Raw genomic sequence first — 17,435 nt, 5'->3', positions numbered from 1 at the left:
TATCGATAATAAATAAATAAAATTGGAATGTTTAGGGGTAACTATTTGCTAGATTGATCGGTTAGAAGCAATTGGCACGTTTCAATCCAGCTTCAGGTTTCCTATGAGATACAAAAACTGAAGGTGTTCCTCTAGAAACTTGTAAGCCATTCGAGAGGCGCGTCTACACATTAAACAAGTACATATTTAAATCCATTTATCACAAATCGTATCACATTGAATCATGAATCGTTTACGAAACTAGCTTCGTCTAATTCTATACATCCAATACAGAGCCCCGGCGAGCTGAGCATTAATGAACGAACCTCGCGATAAAACACGCAACAAACCCGCGCGAATGTCTTGTCAATAAATAAATTGCAGTAACAAAGATCCAAGTGTCTCCGCGTAAAACTACTAATGCAAGTGGGAATATCGACAATCAACGAGAAACGAGTCAGCGAAACTTATGAGGATCCTGGGATCTTGACTAGTTGATTCAATAATAAATGCATTCACAGATCGTAGCGAGGACCACTTGAAAGCATCAACGATTAGGCTTTTCGTTACGAGTTACAGGCGATTAGATGCTAAGATTCGCGTCGATTAAATCGTCCTTGAGTGGTAGAATTTCCACTGTCACAGAGTTGTCGAAGAAGCCGCTGGATAGCAATCGAACGGAGGTAACCGGGTACTCGACCAAATCTCGAAAATCTACAAAAAGAAAAGAGGCAATTAAACAAAATAACATATGAAAAATATCTCGTTCTATACCTGTTCCAATCAATCTCATAATACTGTCCCGTTCGATACAAAATTGATTAGAGTCAACGTGCTTAATTAGAGAGATTAAATTAACTCGGTAAAGGTCGGTACAAAGCTGTTTCCCGGATTGGAATCGATGCAACACCGGGAAATCGTTAACAGTATTACCTGGTTTAGAGTCCACCCCACAAATAGAATCGACTATCTCAACTTTAGACGTGTCCAGACCGTAGCTACCGCCAATTATTACTTGGTCGTTGGGGCTGCTCTCGTCGCACTGCAAATTAATGTTCAGCGTTTTACATACCACCACCATCGACACTGATTGTTCTAACTCGCGTTCTAACACGCGGTTTAATCGCGAGACTCGAATCGAGGATCAATCGAGATCCTATCAGGCGAAGGGACAATAGAGAGGCATTTAAAAATAGCGAATCGTGTGATCCGCGATCCGGTCAGGGGCGGTGAAAGGTGGTACAAACTTTCTGCAATGTTCCGGTCTCGGTGGTGCGAACGGAACCGAGGAAACTCGATATTCCGACGCCGAGTGCGATCACCCGCACGGTGCCTGAATAGAGTGCAACGTAAGTACAATTTATGCGTCGTCCGTAGTTCCGCAGTGTGTACGGTTCGCTTATACTCGCCGCTAAAACGTTACAGGCTGCAAAACCAACGAGATAAATTTTTTATGAAGCGTAATCAGGTAGTAAATACTGAACGAGTGAAGCAAAATAGTAAATCCAGCTTCTACTTCGCCCTTCTTTCACACTGAATATTCGTGCTCGACTCACGTCTAGGATTTTTCACGAATCTGGCGAACACAGTGAACCCCTTGCCAGGTTTTGGGATCCTGTACTGTATCACAGCCGCGTTCTGCGAGCTGGTGAACGTCTTCTGGGCGGCGATATTTTTGCCGCAAAATTCGCTGCTCCTCTGCTTCAACGGCAATCGATGATCCATTTCGCTGGGGAACACCTCGCCGTTTAATTCCCAGCCGTCGACTACCTGCGCGTTATAAAAATACATTCTGAATGGGCCGTTGTCGGTTCCTCTTTCATGGTGCATTGGAAAACACGTATCTCCATCAATGGATGAACACACCTGTGCATACAAGCGTGTGCACACGTGTATCTCCAATGCTTGAAAAGCAGGCTCGAGTTATCGCGAGAGGTAGACGCGTTTTTCTCGTATTTCTCGTATTTTTCTCGTATTTTAAGGGTTGCAATAACGTAGCGAGCGATCTGTTTGCGCGTAAGCTCGCGTTTTGGGCTGTGGCATAGTTTTTTCGTACCGAAACCAGTCCATGATGCTCGCAGGGCACGTCGAATTTAATGAAGTTGATGTTCACTTTCTCGTCTGGTCCAGCTAGGAAGTAAATCCCGCAAACCTCGTCGTCGTCGCTGCTCGAAGTGTATACGAACGACCCTGGCTCTGACGTGACGAACATGCAATCTACAAAAGGGTAAAATTGCGACAGCTCGAATGTAAGACGAATAACGAGGCCTTTTCATCACATAAGAGTATCGAATCAGGATTTATAGTCCATTATCCGGCGGTGCGCTCGAGTTAAAGTTACTAATGTTGAAAAATGCGAGGCGAAATGTACCTGTGACGGGTTTAGAGTGCGCGTACGAGCTTAACAGACCGCTTTTCGGATCTGGCGGATAGAAGTCCTTCGCAAAGTGATCCCCAGGTAGCTGTAAACGAAGAATTCCATTTTAGAAAATATTTACCTTGCTTTCCATTTAATTGAACAATGTGAAACATCCAAGTTTCCACAGTCCCTATAGTTCTATTATGGAATGCTATTCGCGAGCGTCACTCGCAGTGGAATTTCATAATTCCCAAATTATTCTGGAACCAGCGTACATAACGCTTGCGAAAAAAGAGCAGTCAGGTCCGATCGATGAATAACTAATATCTGAAGAAGCCTGAGGGAGAGAGACTATCCTCCTATCACGCGACGTTCCATGGAAATATCTTTATCGACAGACGGATATTACGCCGTGATTGTCATCGGTGACGATGATTCCTATATGCATCAATGTCCTCAGGGCAGGCAGAGAATACGTCAAAATCATCTGAATGAAATTCCAATTATTTATCTACCTACTTTCACACCTTTAAAAATTATAATAATAATAATAATAATAATAATAATAATAATACAGAGATTCGAAATTAATTCAACTTATAATGTAGCCCAAACAATTCACGATTCACGACGGACTAGCGCTGGGCATAAAATGGAATTACATTCACTGGGTGACAATTTGTCGATCCAACGACGTACTGCAAGGAACAGAGGCCCTCTCTAACGGAACCGTTAATGGATAGAGGGAATTATACTCCCCGTGGAACAGTTCCACGATTACTTCACCGCGGTGTAGCCGGTAGCCGGGATGAAATTCAACGAATCGACTCGCCAGTGGCCAATAACGAAGGAACTCTATCAACAAAACGCTCGCAATTTTAATCCTGTCCTGCTAGATCACTTTTATACGCGATACAAATTTGTTATCTTACCACGATAGAAGAAGAATCGCCTCTTTGGTTACAGCATTTACCATGATGCCTGAAGAGCAATCAATAACTCGAACACAAACGCTACGAGCCAGAAAAATCTGATAAACAATTTCGCCATTGAAACGATTAGAACGTTGCAATTAAAGGTTGAACAAGTATATCATTCGATAAAAGGTTTGGTTACCAATTTTACATCCGATCGGTATTTCAGCGTTATCGCTGTAAATTGCCTTGGGGATTATTCAAACGAGTTCGCGTCGCAACAAACGGAACTCGTTAAACCGGAAACGTGACCAACGGTTGCACAATCTACTTCAGATTCGCTGGACGATATCCTACCAATATTGGATTTTATAATAAGCGATATTCAATCGGAAGGTAACGTAATATTATTAATACTGGGCAGATAACGCAATATTATTAATACCAGCGCGCGTGGTCGTTTGAAATTTCCTTTCTCTGTCTCTCTTCTCTCTTCTCTCTCTCTCTCTCTCTTTGGCCCTTGAGAGATATCTCACGATAAAACACGAATCGTGGAACGATAGCGTCCTATTTTACGCTGACGATTCATCTGAGAATACTGAAAAGGGCGGGAGAGTAACGCGAACGGCGAATTATTTGAGGGTCGCCAGTCACGAGAACGGACGACCGTGCGATATCTGTAACAATCGGTATTTGACCACGCGATCGTTTAAAAAGGGCGGCTGGTTAGAGTCTCTCGTTGTTTCGAACACTCGAAACTTGGAGAGTTTCAATTTCAATTTGAAAATGAAACTTAATAATATTATATTATATTATATATAATAATAATAATATTATATTATATTATATCTAATAATAATAATAATAATAATAATAATAATAATAATAATAATAATAATATAGTAAACTTTATTATTATATTATTTTTATTATTATTAGATATTAAATTAAATCCCATATCAAATCCCTAAAAAGGTAAATTAAGGTTAACATAAGATCTAATAATAATAATAATATAATAATAAAATTTATTATTATATTATACTAATAGATAATAATAATAATAAATATAATATAACAATAAACTTTATTACTATATTATTATTATTACATATTCAATTAAATCGCACATAAAATCCCTAAAAACGTAAATTAATGTTAACATTATTATATAAGCAACTAAATATATAACTGTATTAAAATGCATATAAAAATAATCGAATTAGCACGTTTCGCTTTAATTTACTGTATAAAAATCCAAAACGTAACGCGCGATGACATAACCTTAAACAGATTCCTCTTTTCCAGCGTCGTATATTTATTTTACGTACGAGACGAGAAAGTTTCAGATCGAAAGATCGATAATCGATAATAATTTAGTTTCTGTACGCGATACATCTGAGATTCACGCGATACGATACCTTTATATCGTTCCACGCGATTTATCGATCATTCTGTTCGATAAAAAGTAGGATAAAAAGTTCGTTAAGGCAGTCGACGAGCAGACGTATGAAGTGTGTCGTGGTTTACTTCGATACGTCTGAATCGTTCTCGAATTTCGAAACGCATGGCCGATTACAAGTTGCACGCGTTAATTAGAAGACGTATTACAGTAGATTTACGATCGAGGTGAGTATAATCGTGGTGCAAACAACGGAATGGCCCTGGCAAATATTTGCGATGACACGAATACACCTCGCGACGATTCTTCCTCCGCGATCTTTAACGAACTTCTCTCAGGGGTGAGTCGAGTAAAACGTTCTCTCGTTCTCGTTGTAATTCGTAATTTTTTAATTTACCAATACGCGACGATACGTGAATTTATACACGTATCGATAATCGAAACGAAGATCGTTTCGAATTTCGAAAATATATTTTTTAAAAATTCATATTTATTCTTAAGATTTTCTGCTTTATTGTATTTTAAAAAAATACTTTACTGTATTTTATCTGATTTTAATCGTTATTTTCAGATGATTGCACGCCTGGTTCTAAATGGAAGATAAATGGAGCGTATTTTGTTTTCATCGTCGACGATGATGCGGTGGGGATCGTTTCAACGCTTTGTAACCTCGTTAGATCGCCATTTAGTTGGAGCGGCAGAGAGTACGTTGCCACTTGATTTTTCTAAGTCACTCGAGCACGTTCAATTGCGTTTGCACTGACAACAAGCAATTTCACAGTGCAGGTCGCCGGTCCCGCCTCCGATAAGCCTTGGATACAGCAGAAAACGTCGAGGGACATCCTCTCTGAACATTCTCGGTTACACGACAATGTAACAGCGTTTAATTAACGACGCCAGAAATTTTTAACAAGTAATAAAACTATATTAAATTGTAGGAGATTCGAAAATGGATATTAACTCCTTGATATACCATTTAGCTCCACGAAATCCGCGCTCGAGCGATTAGAGACGTCACGCACTAAAAGAGCAGCGTAATGCACGAAATAATCACAATAGAAGTTGACGTATGGGTATCTGTTATTTAATTAACGACGCCAGAAATTTTTAACAAGTAATAAAACTATATTAAATTGTAGGAGATTCGAAAATGGATATTAACTCCTTGATATACCATTTAGCTCCACGAAATCTGTGCTCAAGCGATTAGAGACGTCACGCACCAAACGAGCAGCGTAATGCACGAAACAATCACAATAAAAGTTGATATATCTAAGAAGTTGGTATCTATTATATAGCTATATGCATTTGTTTCTACGAGTCTCACTCGTGATATTCATATTTGAGTAAAAATTGTTATCAGTAGTCAGACTCGTCAGAATACGGCAAAGGGTTAATCAAATGAAGTTGCTTAAAATGTTTGCAAGTTCCATCTGAATGGTTCACCCAATGCAACCACGTCTGATAAATAAACACGAGTCAGTACGTTCGATGATAAGCGATATTTCATTGAATCTATCATCTGCTTGCCATAAACAATAGTTAAATTAGCGTGTATTATGTTGTAGCCTGGATAAGAGTCGCAGCAACGTGTAAACGCACGGTAAAATATGCGAGACTCGTCAAAATACGGCAAAGGGTTAATCAAATCAAGTTGCTTAAAATGTTTGCAAGTTCCATCTGAATGGTTCACCCAATGCAACTACGTCTGATAAATAAACACGAGTCAGTACGTTCGATGATAAGCGATATTTCATTGAATCTATCATCTGCTTGCCATAAACAATAGTTAAATTAGCGTGTATTATGTTGTAGCCTGGATAAGAGTCGCAGCAACGTGTAAACGCACGGTAAAATATGCGAGACTCGTCAAAATACGGCAAAGGGTTAATCAAATCAAGTTGCTTAAAATGTTTGCAAGTTCCATCTGAATGGTTCATCCAATGCAACCACGTCTGATAAATAAACACGAGTCTGTACGTTCGATGATAAGCGATATTTCATTGAATCTATCATCTGTTTGCCATAAACAATAGTTAAATTAGCGTGTATTATGTTGTAGCCTGGATAAGAGTCGCAGCAACGTGTAAACGCACGGTAAAATATGCGAGACTCGTATATTACGGTCATTTATAGCGGCTCGAGATAATAATTCAGAGCACGACGGTGGTGATTTATACCCCGGAAGGGAGAGAGGACTCGTAACACGCTGCGTTACGAAACGGGTTACGATGCGACGAGTGTGCACTCGATACACCACAGCGAGACCCGTCGCGAAACTTCATTATGTCCACCTGGAAACAACGACGCGCGCTTCTTCGTCAATCAGATTAGCAGCCCGTTTCGCGCGACGGGGCAAAGTGAAACAGGATTGCGCCGCGAGATCAACGGAGTGGCACCAGAGGTCTGCCTTTGGAGACACCGCCAGCGATACCAGGCGTGAACTCCTTGTTCCGCGCCGGAAGTCGAATGGAAGAACGCCTGGAGCCGACAGAGGAGACCTTTAATTGGAATCCTCTTTAGAATTCGAGGTTTCCTATTTCATTTGTGCGTCGTTTTTTATCTCTGGCCTGCCACAGAGTCGTTAAAAGTTGTCCGCGACTACTTTGTTCGCGAGTTTGCAGCGTTTCTCTGATGAACAGGTACTTTGTGTTTACATTCGATCACTTTGCATAGCGTGGGTCAATTGTTATCCTTTAATTATTGAAATTTGTTAACTTTCTGTCGACGCGATTGAGAAGGATTTTTAGAATTGGCGAGAGCGGAGGATACGTCTCGTTATTTTAATTACAGTTTGCTGAATACATGAACATTTCATGCAATTTTAATTGAAACGATGAAAGCTAGCGAAGGTCTTGGCGAGGGCCGAGAAAGGGACACTGAAGCTTCACGTGTCGCATCCGCTTTGAAGTACTCGCGGAATTAATTGCCATGACAAAGGGAGGGAAATGCAAGCGTCGTTGCTTGGGTAATGATTGATCAAGTCTTCGTTATTGGTATTCCTTTCAGAAACGCCTGCTTTCGATACAAAATTAAATTAAAAGACTTAGATACGATCACACTGAATCATATCAATTTTTCCATTCAGATCTAATTAAATCACCAACAACAAAAACAATTTAAATACTTATTAAAATATTCTGATTCAATATACATCATCAGGTTGCCACAGTATAATAGTATTACCAAAATCCAACCCTCTACGCTAACCAAATTAAACTCTACCATTAATCAATTAAAATGAAACCAATTCATTGTAAAGTAATTACCACAGAGGAAGTTTAACAATACCAGAATACGCTAAAAACATGTACAACCAAAACCACGTTCAATCCACCCTAGAATCTCGCTCTAAATTAGCAACGAGGAGCCTTACCTGTTGCTGATAGCGTTGGTAATCGGTGTTGCCTTTGATTACAGCTGAAACCGCATCGAGGAAGCCAACGACGAGCAACAGCCTGGCCAAGCAGCGCACGGGACCGTTCAGGATCATGTTTTCACTGGCGTGGGCCGAAGAGGACCGGAAACGAGCGCGATCGCAAGCGTCGAGAGGATCTCTCCCCGTGTTCGTGGTCTCCTCGTTCTTCTGGCTCGCGTGAAAAGCGCGACGGGGGTGAGCGCGCGGTGTTGGCGTCCGTGGACAACGTGCAGGATTGTATGTGGCGTCGCGACGCGCGGCGTCCCTCTTATAGCCGCTAGTCCAGCCCGCGGATTCGTTCACGCTGCGCATCCCCGAACGCTCGCTACGTAACTGGCGGCGATAACGCTGATAAAAAACGGCCCATTGTTCGGTGCCGCGTATTTTTCGCTGGAACAGTCGTCGATCTCGCGAAATCGACGAACCTGGTCAAGGTGGGACCCTAAGAAATTGGACAATTTCTAAATCATTTCATATTCTATAATTGTAAATTATAGTTGAAAAGGGCGTCTTGGTTGTAAATGTATTTTTCGTAGGAAAAGTCGTCGATCTCGAAATCGACGAACCTGCTCAATGTGGGACCCTAAGAAATTGGACAATTTCTAAATCATTTCATATTCTATAATTGTAAATTATAGTTGAAAAGGGTGTCTTGGTTGTAGATGTATTTTTCGCTGGAACAGTCGTCGATCTCGCGAAATCGACGAACCTGGCCAAGGTGGGACCCTAAAAAATTGGATAATTGCTGAATCATTTCATATTCTATAATTGTAAATTATAATTGGAAAGGGTGTTTTGGTTGTAGATGTATTTTTCGCTGGAACAGTCGTCGATCTCGCGAAATCGACGAACCTGCTCAAGGTGGGACCCTAAAAAATTGGATAATTGCTGAATCGTTTCATATTCTATAATTGTAAATTATAATTGGAAAGGGTGTCTTGGTTGTAGATGTATTTTTCACAGGAAAAGTCATCCATCTCGCGAAATCGAACCTGGTCAAGGTGGGACCCTAAGAAATTGGACAATTTCTGAATCATTTCATATTCTATAATTGTAAATTATAATTGAAAAGGGTGTCTTGGTTGTAGATGTATTTTTAGCAGGAAAAATCGTCAATCTCGCGAAATCGAACCTGGTCAAGGAGGAACGATAGGAAATAAGACAATTTTTTTTTAAATTATAATTGAAAAGAGTGTCTTGGTTGTAGAAAGGCTGAAATGATATAGCTGATTGTTATGGAGCAATGAAAAAATTGAGGGTGTCTTTTCAAAAACACGAGATAGTGTCTGAGACAAAATGCACGATATTTAGTCTCGATTCTGATATCCGTTTTTATTTCTGTGCAGATATAAATTCCTCGAACAAGAGAAGAAATTCAACGAGATTACAGCGCTGAGACTCTGCATAGTATTTGGTAGGGAAGAGTGGCATGAAAAATTCAGATTCGCTTACTTTCGAGCGGATAAAGCAAAGGGAAAGTTTTTCGCAAGCATAATGACCCCAGGGAAATGGTATTTTTTGAGAAACGTAAGAATTATTTTTTTTGCTCTTTTCGTTCCTTTTTCAGGCGGAAAATTTTGCTTCAACTGAGTTATTTATACTCGCTGTAAACACATATTTATAAGACTAGAAGGTAAATAGGAGTCTCCAGCGGTAGTTAATTAAATTATTCTAACTGACTGGATAAAATTAACGATTTTATCTTTCAGAGAGTCGTGAATACTGCTGGGACGAATGTCGAGCTGCAGGAAGTCTGATAACAGAGTGGACGTATAACGTCGTGGATCCAGTTTAAGACAGAAAGGACATTCGTGTTGCTGATTACGTCACACGTATAGAGAATAGCCCTAACTTTCTCCATTTTCGTGATAATATTCAAGCTAACGTTTAATTCCTGGTATTCTTATTATTATGCAAATATAAATAGTAAAGGAAGATATTAAACAATTCCATTATTTCTTTCATTTTAGTTGCTACAACTGGCAATAATTGCACGACAGCAAGGAAGATTAGTCCCATATCCATCCGCCTATTGGAAGAACGAGAAAAATTGGAAATTGCTCGGCTCCAGCAATGAGCGAGCTGCAACAGGAATTGGCTTCCTGCAGAAGAGGAAGAACGATTGGGCAGTAAACGCCAATTGCTTGCAAAAGGAACGCACGCGGAATGTACAATATGATCGCTTACGCGTCAACCCCCTCGACGTTTAAACGAGCCAATGATCGCCATCAGTCCTGCCCAACGATTGCTGGGAGGTTGTAAAAACGAAAGAGAACATCGCGATTAATCACACTTATCCTTGTAACTCTCCATTCTATCGGAATTATTCTGCGAACAGGTATTTCCTGGTACACGAGGGACGGAAAAATGTGGCAGAAGAAGCTCGAACAGAAATTCTGGCGGAGTAAACGATGCGAGGGACGATCTCAGGCTGCCACGGAGTTTCCTGAAAAACGAGAAGGGCGCGATAAATATTTTAATCGGACATGAATGGGAATACGGTTCGATGTATTTACGAAGGTATCGATTATACAGCGTCCTGGACCGTCCACGAGAATAGACTCGATTCATTCTATAGAGAAGAGGCTGAATTATTCACTGGCAAGCTTCTGAATTTTATTAAATCACGTTCGCGAGATTTACTGCCGGGACTTCCTTGGGGAACCACGATTGTTTGATCAAGAGAAGCGTCCTACGGTTTCTGGTGTTGGTGACACGGGCTCGAATAAGGACTCTGTAAGCCACCAATCGAATGTAATCAAATTCGAAGCACTTGTTACTCGGATATTTGAAATAATACAATCATTTTTTATTCTTTAATCCCAAGCGAGAGAGTTTGGAGATTTATCTATCGTATATCGCTTGGAGAAGGTTCGAGTATCGTGTTAGTATTTTATACTTAAATATAAATCGGAGGAGAGCTTAATATTTCAATTTCTCGCAGCCTCTTCGCGCTTTTACGACCGTCCGCATAAGCAATACGCATCTAACTCGCGTCAGCAGTATCTGGAGCGTCGTTGCATAAAAAAGGGATTTTCAAGTGGCATTATGTAGTCCTACGAAAGTCCTTCGCCATCTCATTTCAAAAATAGACACGAGTCGAGCACGATTTTCATATGTGCTGGAAAATGAAATTCATTTTATTATTTCCTTTGAACGTACATTCAAATTGTTTAGTTTAAACAGCAGATATATTCTTCTAACATTAAACTAAGTAGATGGAAAAGAATTATCTGGTCTTTTTATTGGAGCACATCTCTTTTTTACTAAAAAGACGTGCTTCAATTTTGATGGAATTCAGGTTTCGACGGTCGAATGCTTCGATGCAACTTAAACCGTAACGCGACTTGACGGCTGTCTAACCGTAGCCAATAACAATCCACCGACGCTTCACTGGTGTGCTGAATATTAGAGAACAGAATATCTGATGAAGTTCAACTACTTCGACTGCTACCAGTAACGATGTTCAAACTTCTTTTTCAATCGATTCAAACTTCAATTACCACGATTATTGCACTTCGACTACAGTTCTGACTTCCCTGAAACTTCGTATTACCTTCCTGGAATCTATATTATATCATTTCTTTCTATTTTGCGCAACTTTAAAGTAAATTATTGTATTTCTTCGTGAGGTACGCTTTAGTATATTTAATTATATTAATATAAGTATTAAATATCCTATTACGAGAGTGAGAGTAGCTATATAAATATGTATTTGTCCCTTTCCAATCCCTTTTCCTTGTATTTTTCACAAATTTCAATAATTTGCAAGAATTATTAATAATTTTGTAAGATTCTGAGAATTTAAGGTTTCTGACATTTGAATTTCCCTCGTTTTCGTAGATAGTTAAGCGACTGGTGGCGCCATCTCTTGGAAGAATCACGAAACTATTTGGCAAATAGTTTCGCGACTTTTTCAAGAGATGGCGCCACTAGTTTACTGAGTGTGGCGTTACCGACGTTACCGACTTTCTCATATAAGCAGACACATTCACAGCCATCTACTTCTGCTCCTCAGAGGGTACATTTTCGTTAGGAAATTGTTTCAAAATTAATTCACGCCATCTATAAAAAAAAAGAGACTCTCGTTTGCGACGTCTTTCAAATTTCTACGCTTTTCAAATTAATTATTCACTTATTTCTACGCCATCAAAGAGTACGCATCGCAATTTGCCTTTGCCAAATCTAGATTTGTATTTCTAAGCTTCTACTTCAATTTACCTTAATTGTAAAGACTTGTTGCTGTTAAATAAAATTGTTATATAAAAGCTATCCTATGTGAAAGTTAATTAGAAGAAAATATTGTGGCCAACGACAAATCCAAGGTTAAGCGACTGGTGGCGCCATCTCTTGGGAGAATCGCGAAACTATTTGGCAAATAGTTTCGCGACTTTTTCAAGAGATGGCGCCACTAGTTTACTGAGTTCACTTCGCTGTCGATAACGCTGTGCAAACAGTTTGAGCACTTTTTACAGAGATGGCGCCAGCAGTCCATTGAAGTTCACTTCTCTGTCCGAACAGTTTGAGCACTTTTCACAAAGATGGCGCCACTAGGAGGATAGCAGAATAGAAGAGTAACTGCGCCAATTTTAAACTCATCTCGCAATACTCGAAGAAATCTAATTAATTCTATACAAAGTAATAATATTGTATTCTTTATTTTATAATAATATAAATAAGGAATATTATGTGTGTTATATATAATTATAAGGAATAGATTATAAGATTTAATTATACCTTTTATACTATGTATTGTATATTTTATTAATCTGGGTAAATAAATCAATTGTTTAAACATAATTCAAAGCATTCTTTTATTTAAACCTTAAATATCTTCCCTCCTATCATATTCTCCTCTTAGAAGGACCAAAAATCGAGATCTCGATCGAAAACTCCAATTATTAGCACAATTCCTGGAAAATGACGTCACCTTCAAGAATCGCCGGAATTCTCAGAATTCTCTGTGACGTCATTTCCAAGAAGAAGCACGTTCGAATACCTCCTATGACGTCATGTTCTCCTGATACAAAGTAGATTTTCAGGGTTTCGATCGCTAAAATCGAGAAAGTATCAGGAGAACATGACGTCACAGGAGGTATCGACAATTCCAAGAATTCTTGATGACGTCATTTCCAAGAAGTGGCACTTTGGGATACCTCCTATGACGTCATGTTCTCCTGATACATTGCCGATTTTTCGACCAAGATCTTGAAAATTCGACTTTGTATCAGGAGAACATGACGTCATAGGAGGTATACGAATAGTGCCACTTCTTGGAAATGACGTCATCGAGAATTCCAGGAATTTCGGCTATTCTTAGAAGTGACGTCATTTTCCTAGAAGTGGCAAGAATACCTCCTATGACGTCATGTTCTCCTGATACTTTCTTGATTTTAGCGATCGAAACCTCGAAAATCACGAAAGTATCAGGAGAACATGACGTCATAGGAGGTATCCTTAAACGCCACTTCTTGGAAATGACGTCATCGAGAATTCCTGGAATTGTCGATACTTCCTATGACGTCATGTTCTCCTGATACTTCCTTAATTTTTCGACTGAAACCTCGAAAATCTGACTTTGTATCAGGAGAACATAATATGCGAGGAGGTATCCCAAAGTGCCACTTCTTGAAAATGACGTCATCGAAAATTCCTGGAACTGTCGATACCTCCTATGACGTCATGTTCTCCTGATACTTTCTCGATTTTAGCGATCGAAACCTCGAAAATTGGACTTTGTATCAGGAGAACATGACGTCATAAGAGGTATTCTAAAGTGCCACTTCTTGGAAATGACGTCATATTCCTGGAATTATCCCCCTTTTCGAACTTACAACTAATTTAATCGTGTCCAGGACTGTTTTTTCGAGTTCTCGTTTCAGAACTTTAACAATAAAGTTCTAAAACGATGCATCTCGGTAAGGGACGAGGATTGGTCATACTAGGATCACTGGACTGGTCATTAAACAACGACCAGTTCAGATTAAACAGTTTATTTAAACTTTCTAACTACATTACAATGTAATAAACTGACGCACCATACATTAACTACAACATACTGTAACAATATATAATAGTAAACTATATAAAATAGTTTTCACAATCTAATTCTTACAAAACTATCGCTACAAATCCGCTTACAATACGTCTTACAACTAAAACTCCTATAATTATCGATAAACGCGTATAAAATGATGTTCTGCAACATCTACTCCGCTCCATTTTCCTCGAGTTACTCCTGTTTCCTTTTTCTTTAGCATCGTGGCTCGCCAAACAACTTCTTGGAGCCCTGAACCGCCTCTAAACCGTCCTATGTCCACGAATAAAGTAGCTATCAACGTATACAACAATCGAAACGATGTCGAGGAGAGAAGTCTGGCAGCTGACGAGAAGAAAATCGAATAAAAATCGCAGGGAATGACCACGTTGGCTAAATATTAAGGGCGCATGTACGGTTGAAAAGGTAAATCTAAATGCGGTGGTGGCGGCTCTGTGTGGCTCCTCTCGTGCCATCCGTCTGCCACGTGGGTGTGGTACAATCCATAATTCACGCCATTCGTCGCGATCTTCTTCAGACCCTGGATACTGGAGAGGATCAGGGCCATTTTGGCGAGCAGCAACGCCTTTCCACCGAGAACAGCGAGGAACTGGAAGCCCATTGGTATCAGGATCGAACCCATCAACACGAACCCCAGCATCATCAACGGTACCATGTTGCTGTTCCTTCGACGATTGTGTCGTCTGCGACCTGCAAACAGAAACGATTAACTCGATCGTCGATACTCTTCAGGATTCAATTCAGAACTTAACCAGTTAACTGTGGAATTTAGCTTCAGAAATCGTCTACAAAACGCGTAATTAAAATCAGGCAACGACTAGAATACGCGTCGAGCGCAGGGAGATACTCTTATTATACGTTTCGCGAGAAATGTAAAACGAGGAAGGCTTTTATATCTTTATTTGACAAGAATTATACTCGCCAGTCGCAACAAAATAAAGTTTTGGTTTCACGTGTGTACACGTCGAACGCAGTTAACTGGTTAAACGAACCAGGTTTAATTAGAAAATAACTTGATGCGGAAGGTGGAAATGATATGGATACGAACCTTCGAATGTACTACCATCTATGTCCGTGTCTGAATTGTTAGTTGGTGAGAAAATGTTATTGGCAAAGTGGTCCACGTCTACTTTGAACACGTGAGTGCGTAGAACCCGCAACAGTCGTTTCGCGATGATTACTTGCAAGGTAGTATCACTGGAACACACCAAAGACTGATGGTAAATATACATTCCGATTATCTCTACGAGAAAAACAGAGTTTCATAGAAAAAAAGAACGAATTTTTCATTTTATTAATACTACTGTTATTAATTATTATATATTCAGCAGCTTCTTCTTAGAATATTAAAGAAAAGACACGTTTCAATCGTCTGATCAAAGCTTCAACGTCTTTCCTACCTGCAAAATGACCACAAACAAAATGAAAAACCATAAACTGCTCGTTTGGAATCAATTAAACGAATTTCAGATCGAAATTCAAGCTCACTGCTTTACCTTTCTGTATAATTATCAGTGGAGTTCATCCTATCCTCGTCGACTTTTACCAAATTCAACCCTTCGAATACTGGTATAACATCAGAGGCGAGAAAGGAGTCCAACAGGGCGAGGGTGTGTTCCTGCACGCAGTTCCGGAAGTTATCCAAAAATTCCTCCTGCTCGAAGCTGGTCCAGGACTGCAACGGGCAATTCTCAAGCAGGACGCGCAATCCAGTGTACCATGTCGTTCTGCTGTCGCATCCAGCGTCGTTCACCACGAGGAAGACGATCACGGACACGTAGAATGCACACGGGTGCATCTGCGTAGAGGAAAACATCCACGAAGCTTAAATAGGCAACCGTGTCGACTCGCAAAGCGAAGAAACGTCGAGACCAAAGACTGCGAAGCTCTACTTTAACATGTATCGCGAATAAATATAATTCCAGATGTAATAACTAATTTTTGAATAAGTAAAATTCATCGATTTTCAATTTACAACCTTCGTTTCTTCCTTATTTAGAAATTAGTAACTACCATGTTTAGTTGTATTTCGTAACTTCTAAGTTTTCAATTGGAAAATTCATCGATTTTCAATTTGCAACCTTCGTTTCTTCCTTATTTAGAAATTAGTAACTACCATATTTAATTGTATTTCGTAAACTTCTAAGTTTTCAATTGGAAAATTCATCGATTTTCAATTTGCAATCTTCGTTTCTTCCTTATCTAGAAATTAGTAACTACCATATTTAATTGTATTTCGTAACTTCTAAGTTTTCAATTGGAAAATTCATCGATTTTCAATTTGCAACCTTCGTTTCTTCCTTATTTAGAAGTTAGTAACTACCACATTTAATTGTATTTCGTAACTTCTAAGTTTTCAATTGGAAAATTCATCGATTTTCAATTTGCAATCTTCGTTTCTTCCTTATCTGGAAATTAGTAACTACCATATTTAATTGTATTTCGTAAACTTCTAAGTTTTCAATTGGATTGATTAATTTCTGGTTTCTAGTCGACCGCCAGAAGCTTCAGTCCTTCTTAAGCTGAGTAATTTTTCTTTAGCAATGAACTTTACCTCGAAACGCGGACGCACCACCGAAGACACGTTCACCAAGCAGCCACGATCCACTTTAAACGATCGATCCTGGCTATATGAAGATTTATACGCGCAGGAAATAGGCTAGGATGGTCAAGCGGTTATTAGGATTCATTGAAGGGCAACAAGACAACGGTCAACAGGCGGCGGTTCTTTTATGCTTCAGCAATCCTAGTCTGTAATCAGCAATGCTCTTCGAGAGTTCCACGTCTTATCCTTACTTCGTCAATCGGCGCAGTCTACTTACAAAGCTGTTAAAAGAATAATAAAACGTCTGTAAATATTCAAAATACTCTGGATAGGAAGATATTCTATTTAACTGATATTATATACCTCAAATTCGACGACAAATGCAAACTGGCTATGAATTACACGCAAGAAGCATGGCATCAACGCCTGCAATTTTCTTTACCTCTAAAACGGTGCATCTCCGGTGCACGTTGCTTTTCCAGTACGGAAATTAATGATTCGATAGAGAAATTGCTTATCGTGAATATATATTCCGCGACAAATTGCAGCGATTTATATCCTTTATACCATGAACGAGCAAGCTCGAAGTACATATTTCATTAGATGTTACAATGGAGCGAAGAGAACCTTTTACGTTTAAACAGAATCCCTCAGTTTCAAATATTTATTAATCATTGATACTAGTGAGAATATAACAGTCGTAGCTTTTCATCACAAACATATTGTAAAACCTCGATCAGTCGAATCAATTATTCGAACG

At 39.4% G+C, this 17,435-nt stretch overlaps 3 protein-coding genes across 3 annotated transcripts in view; all 3 read right to left on the bottom strand.

The window, feature by feature from the left end:
- LOC143426970 (membrane protein BRI3) overlaps positions 1-17,435 on the bottom strand; it is a 55,348-nt gene that overhangs the window by 20,347 nt on the left and 17,566 nt on the right. The gene's annotated exons all lie outside the window — the stretch shown is intronic.
- On the bottom strand, positions 415-8,164 carry Crh-bp (corticotropin releasing hormone binding protein). Its single transcript, XM_076900456.1, has 7 exons — positions 8,031-8,164; positions 2,351-2,441; positions 2,036-2,196; positions 1,536-1,749; positions 1,227-1,405; positions 913-1,021; positions 415-693 (listed from the first exon to the last, which is right to left on the bottom strand). The coding sequence occupies exons 1-7, from the start codon at positions 8,145-8,147 to the stop codon at positions 563-565; spliced, it is 1,002 nt and encodes a 333-aa protein (XP_076756571.1). The 5' UTR covers positions 8,148-8,164; the 3' UTR covers positions 415-562.
- Positions 14,493-16,789, bottom strand: Osi23 (DUF1676 domain-containing protein Osi23). The gene is given in 4 exon segments (XM_076900997.1): positions 14,493-14,820; positions 15,179-15,327; positions 15,615-15,928; positions 16,685-16,789. Coding segments are annotated over 3 exon segments (774 nt in total). The 5' UTR covers positions 16,685-16,789; the 3' UTR covers positions 14,493-14,509.

Source organism: Xylocopa sonorina, chromosome 9 (assembly GCF_050948175.1).
Source record: "Xylocopa sonorina isolate GNS202 chromosome 9, iyXylSono1_principal, whole genome shotgun sequence".
NCBI lineage: Eukaryota > Metazoa > Arthropoda > Insecta > Hymenoptera > Apidae > Xylocopa > Xylocopa sonorina.
This window is presented reverse-complemented; position numbering and strand designations above follow the sequence as displayed.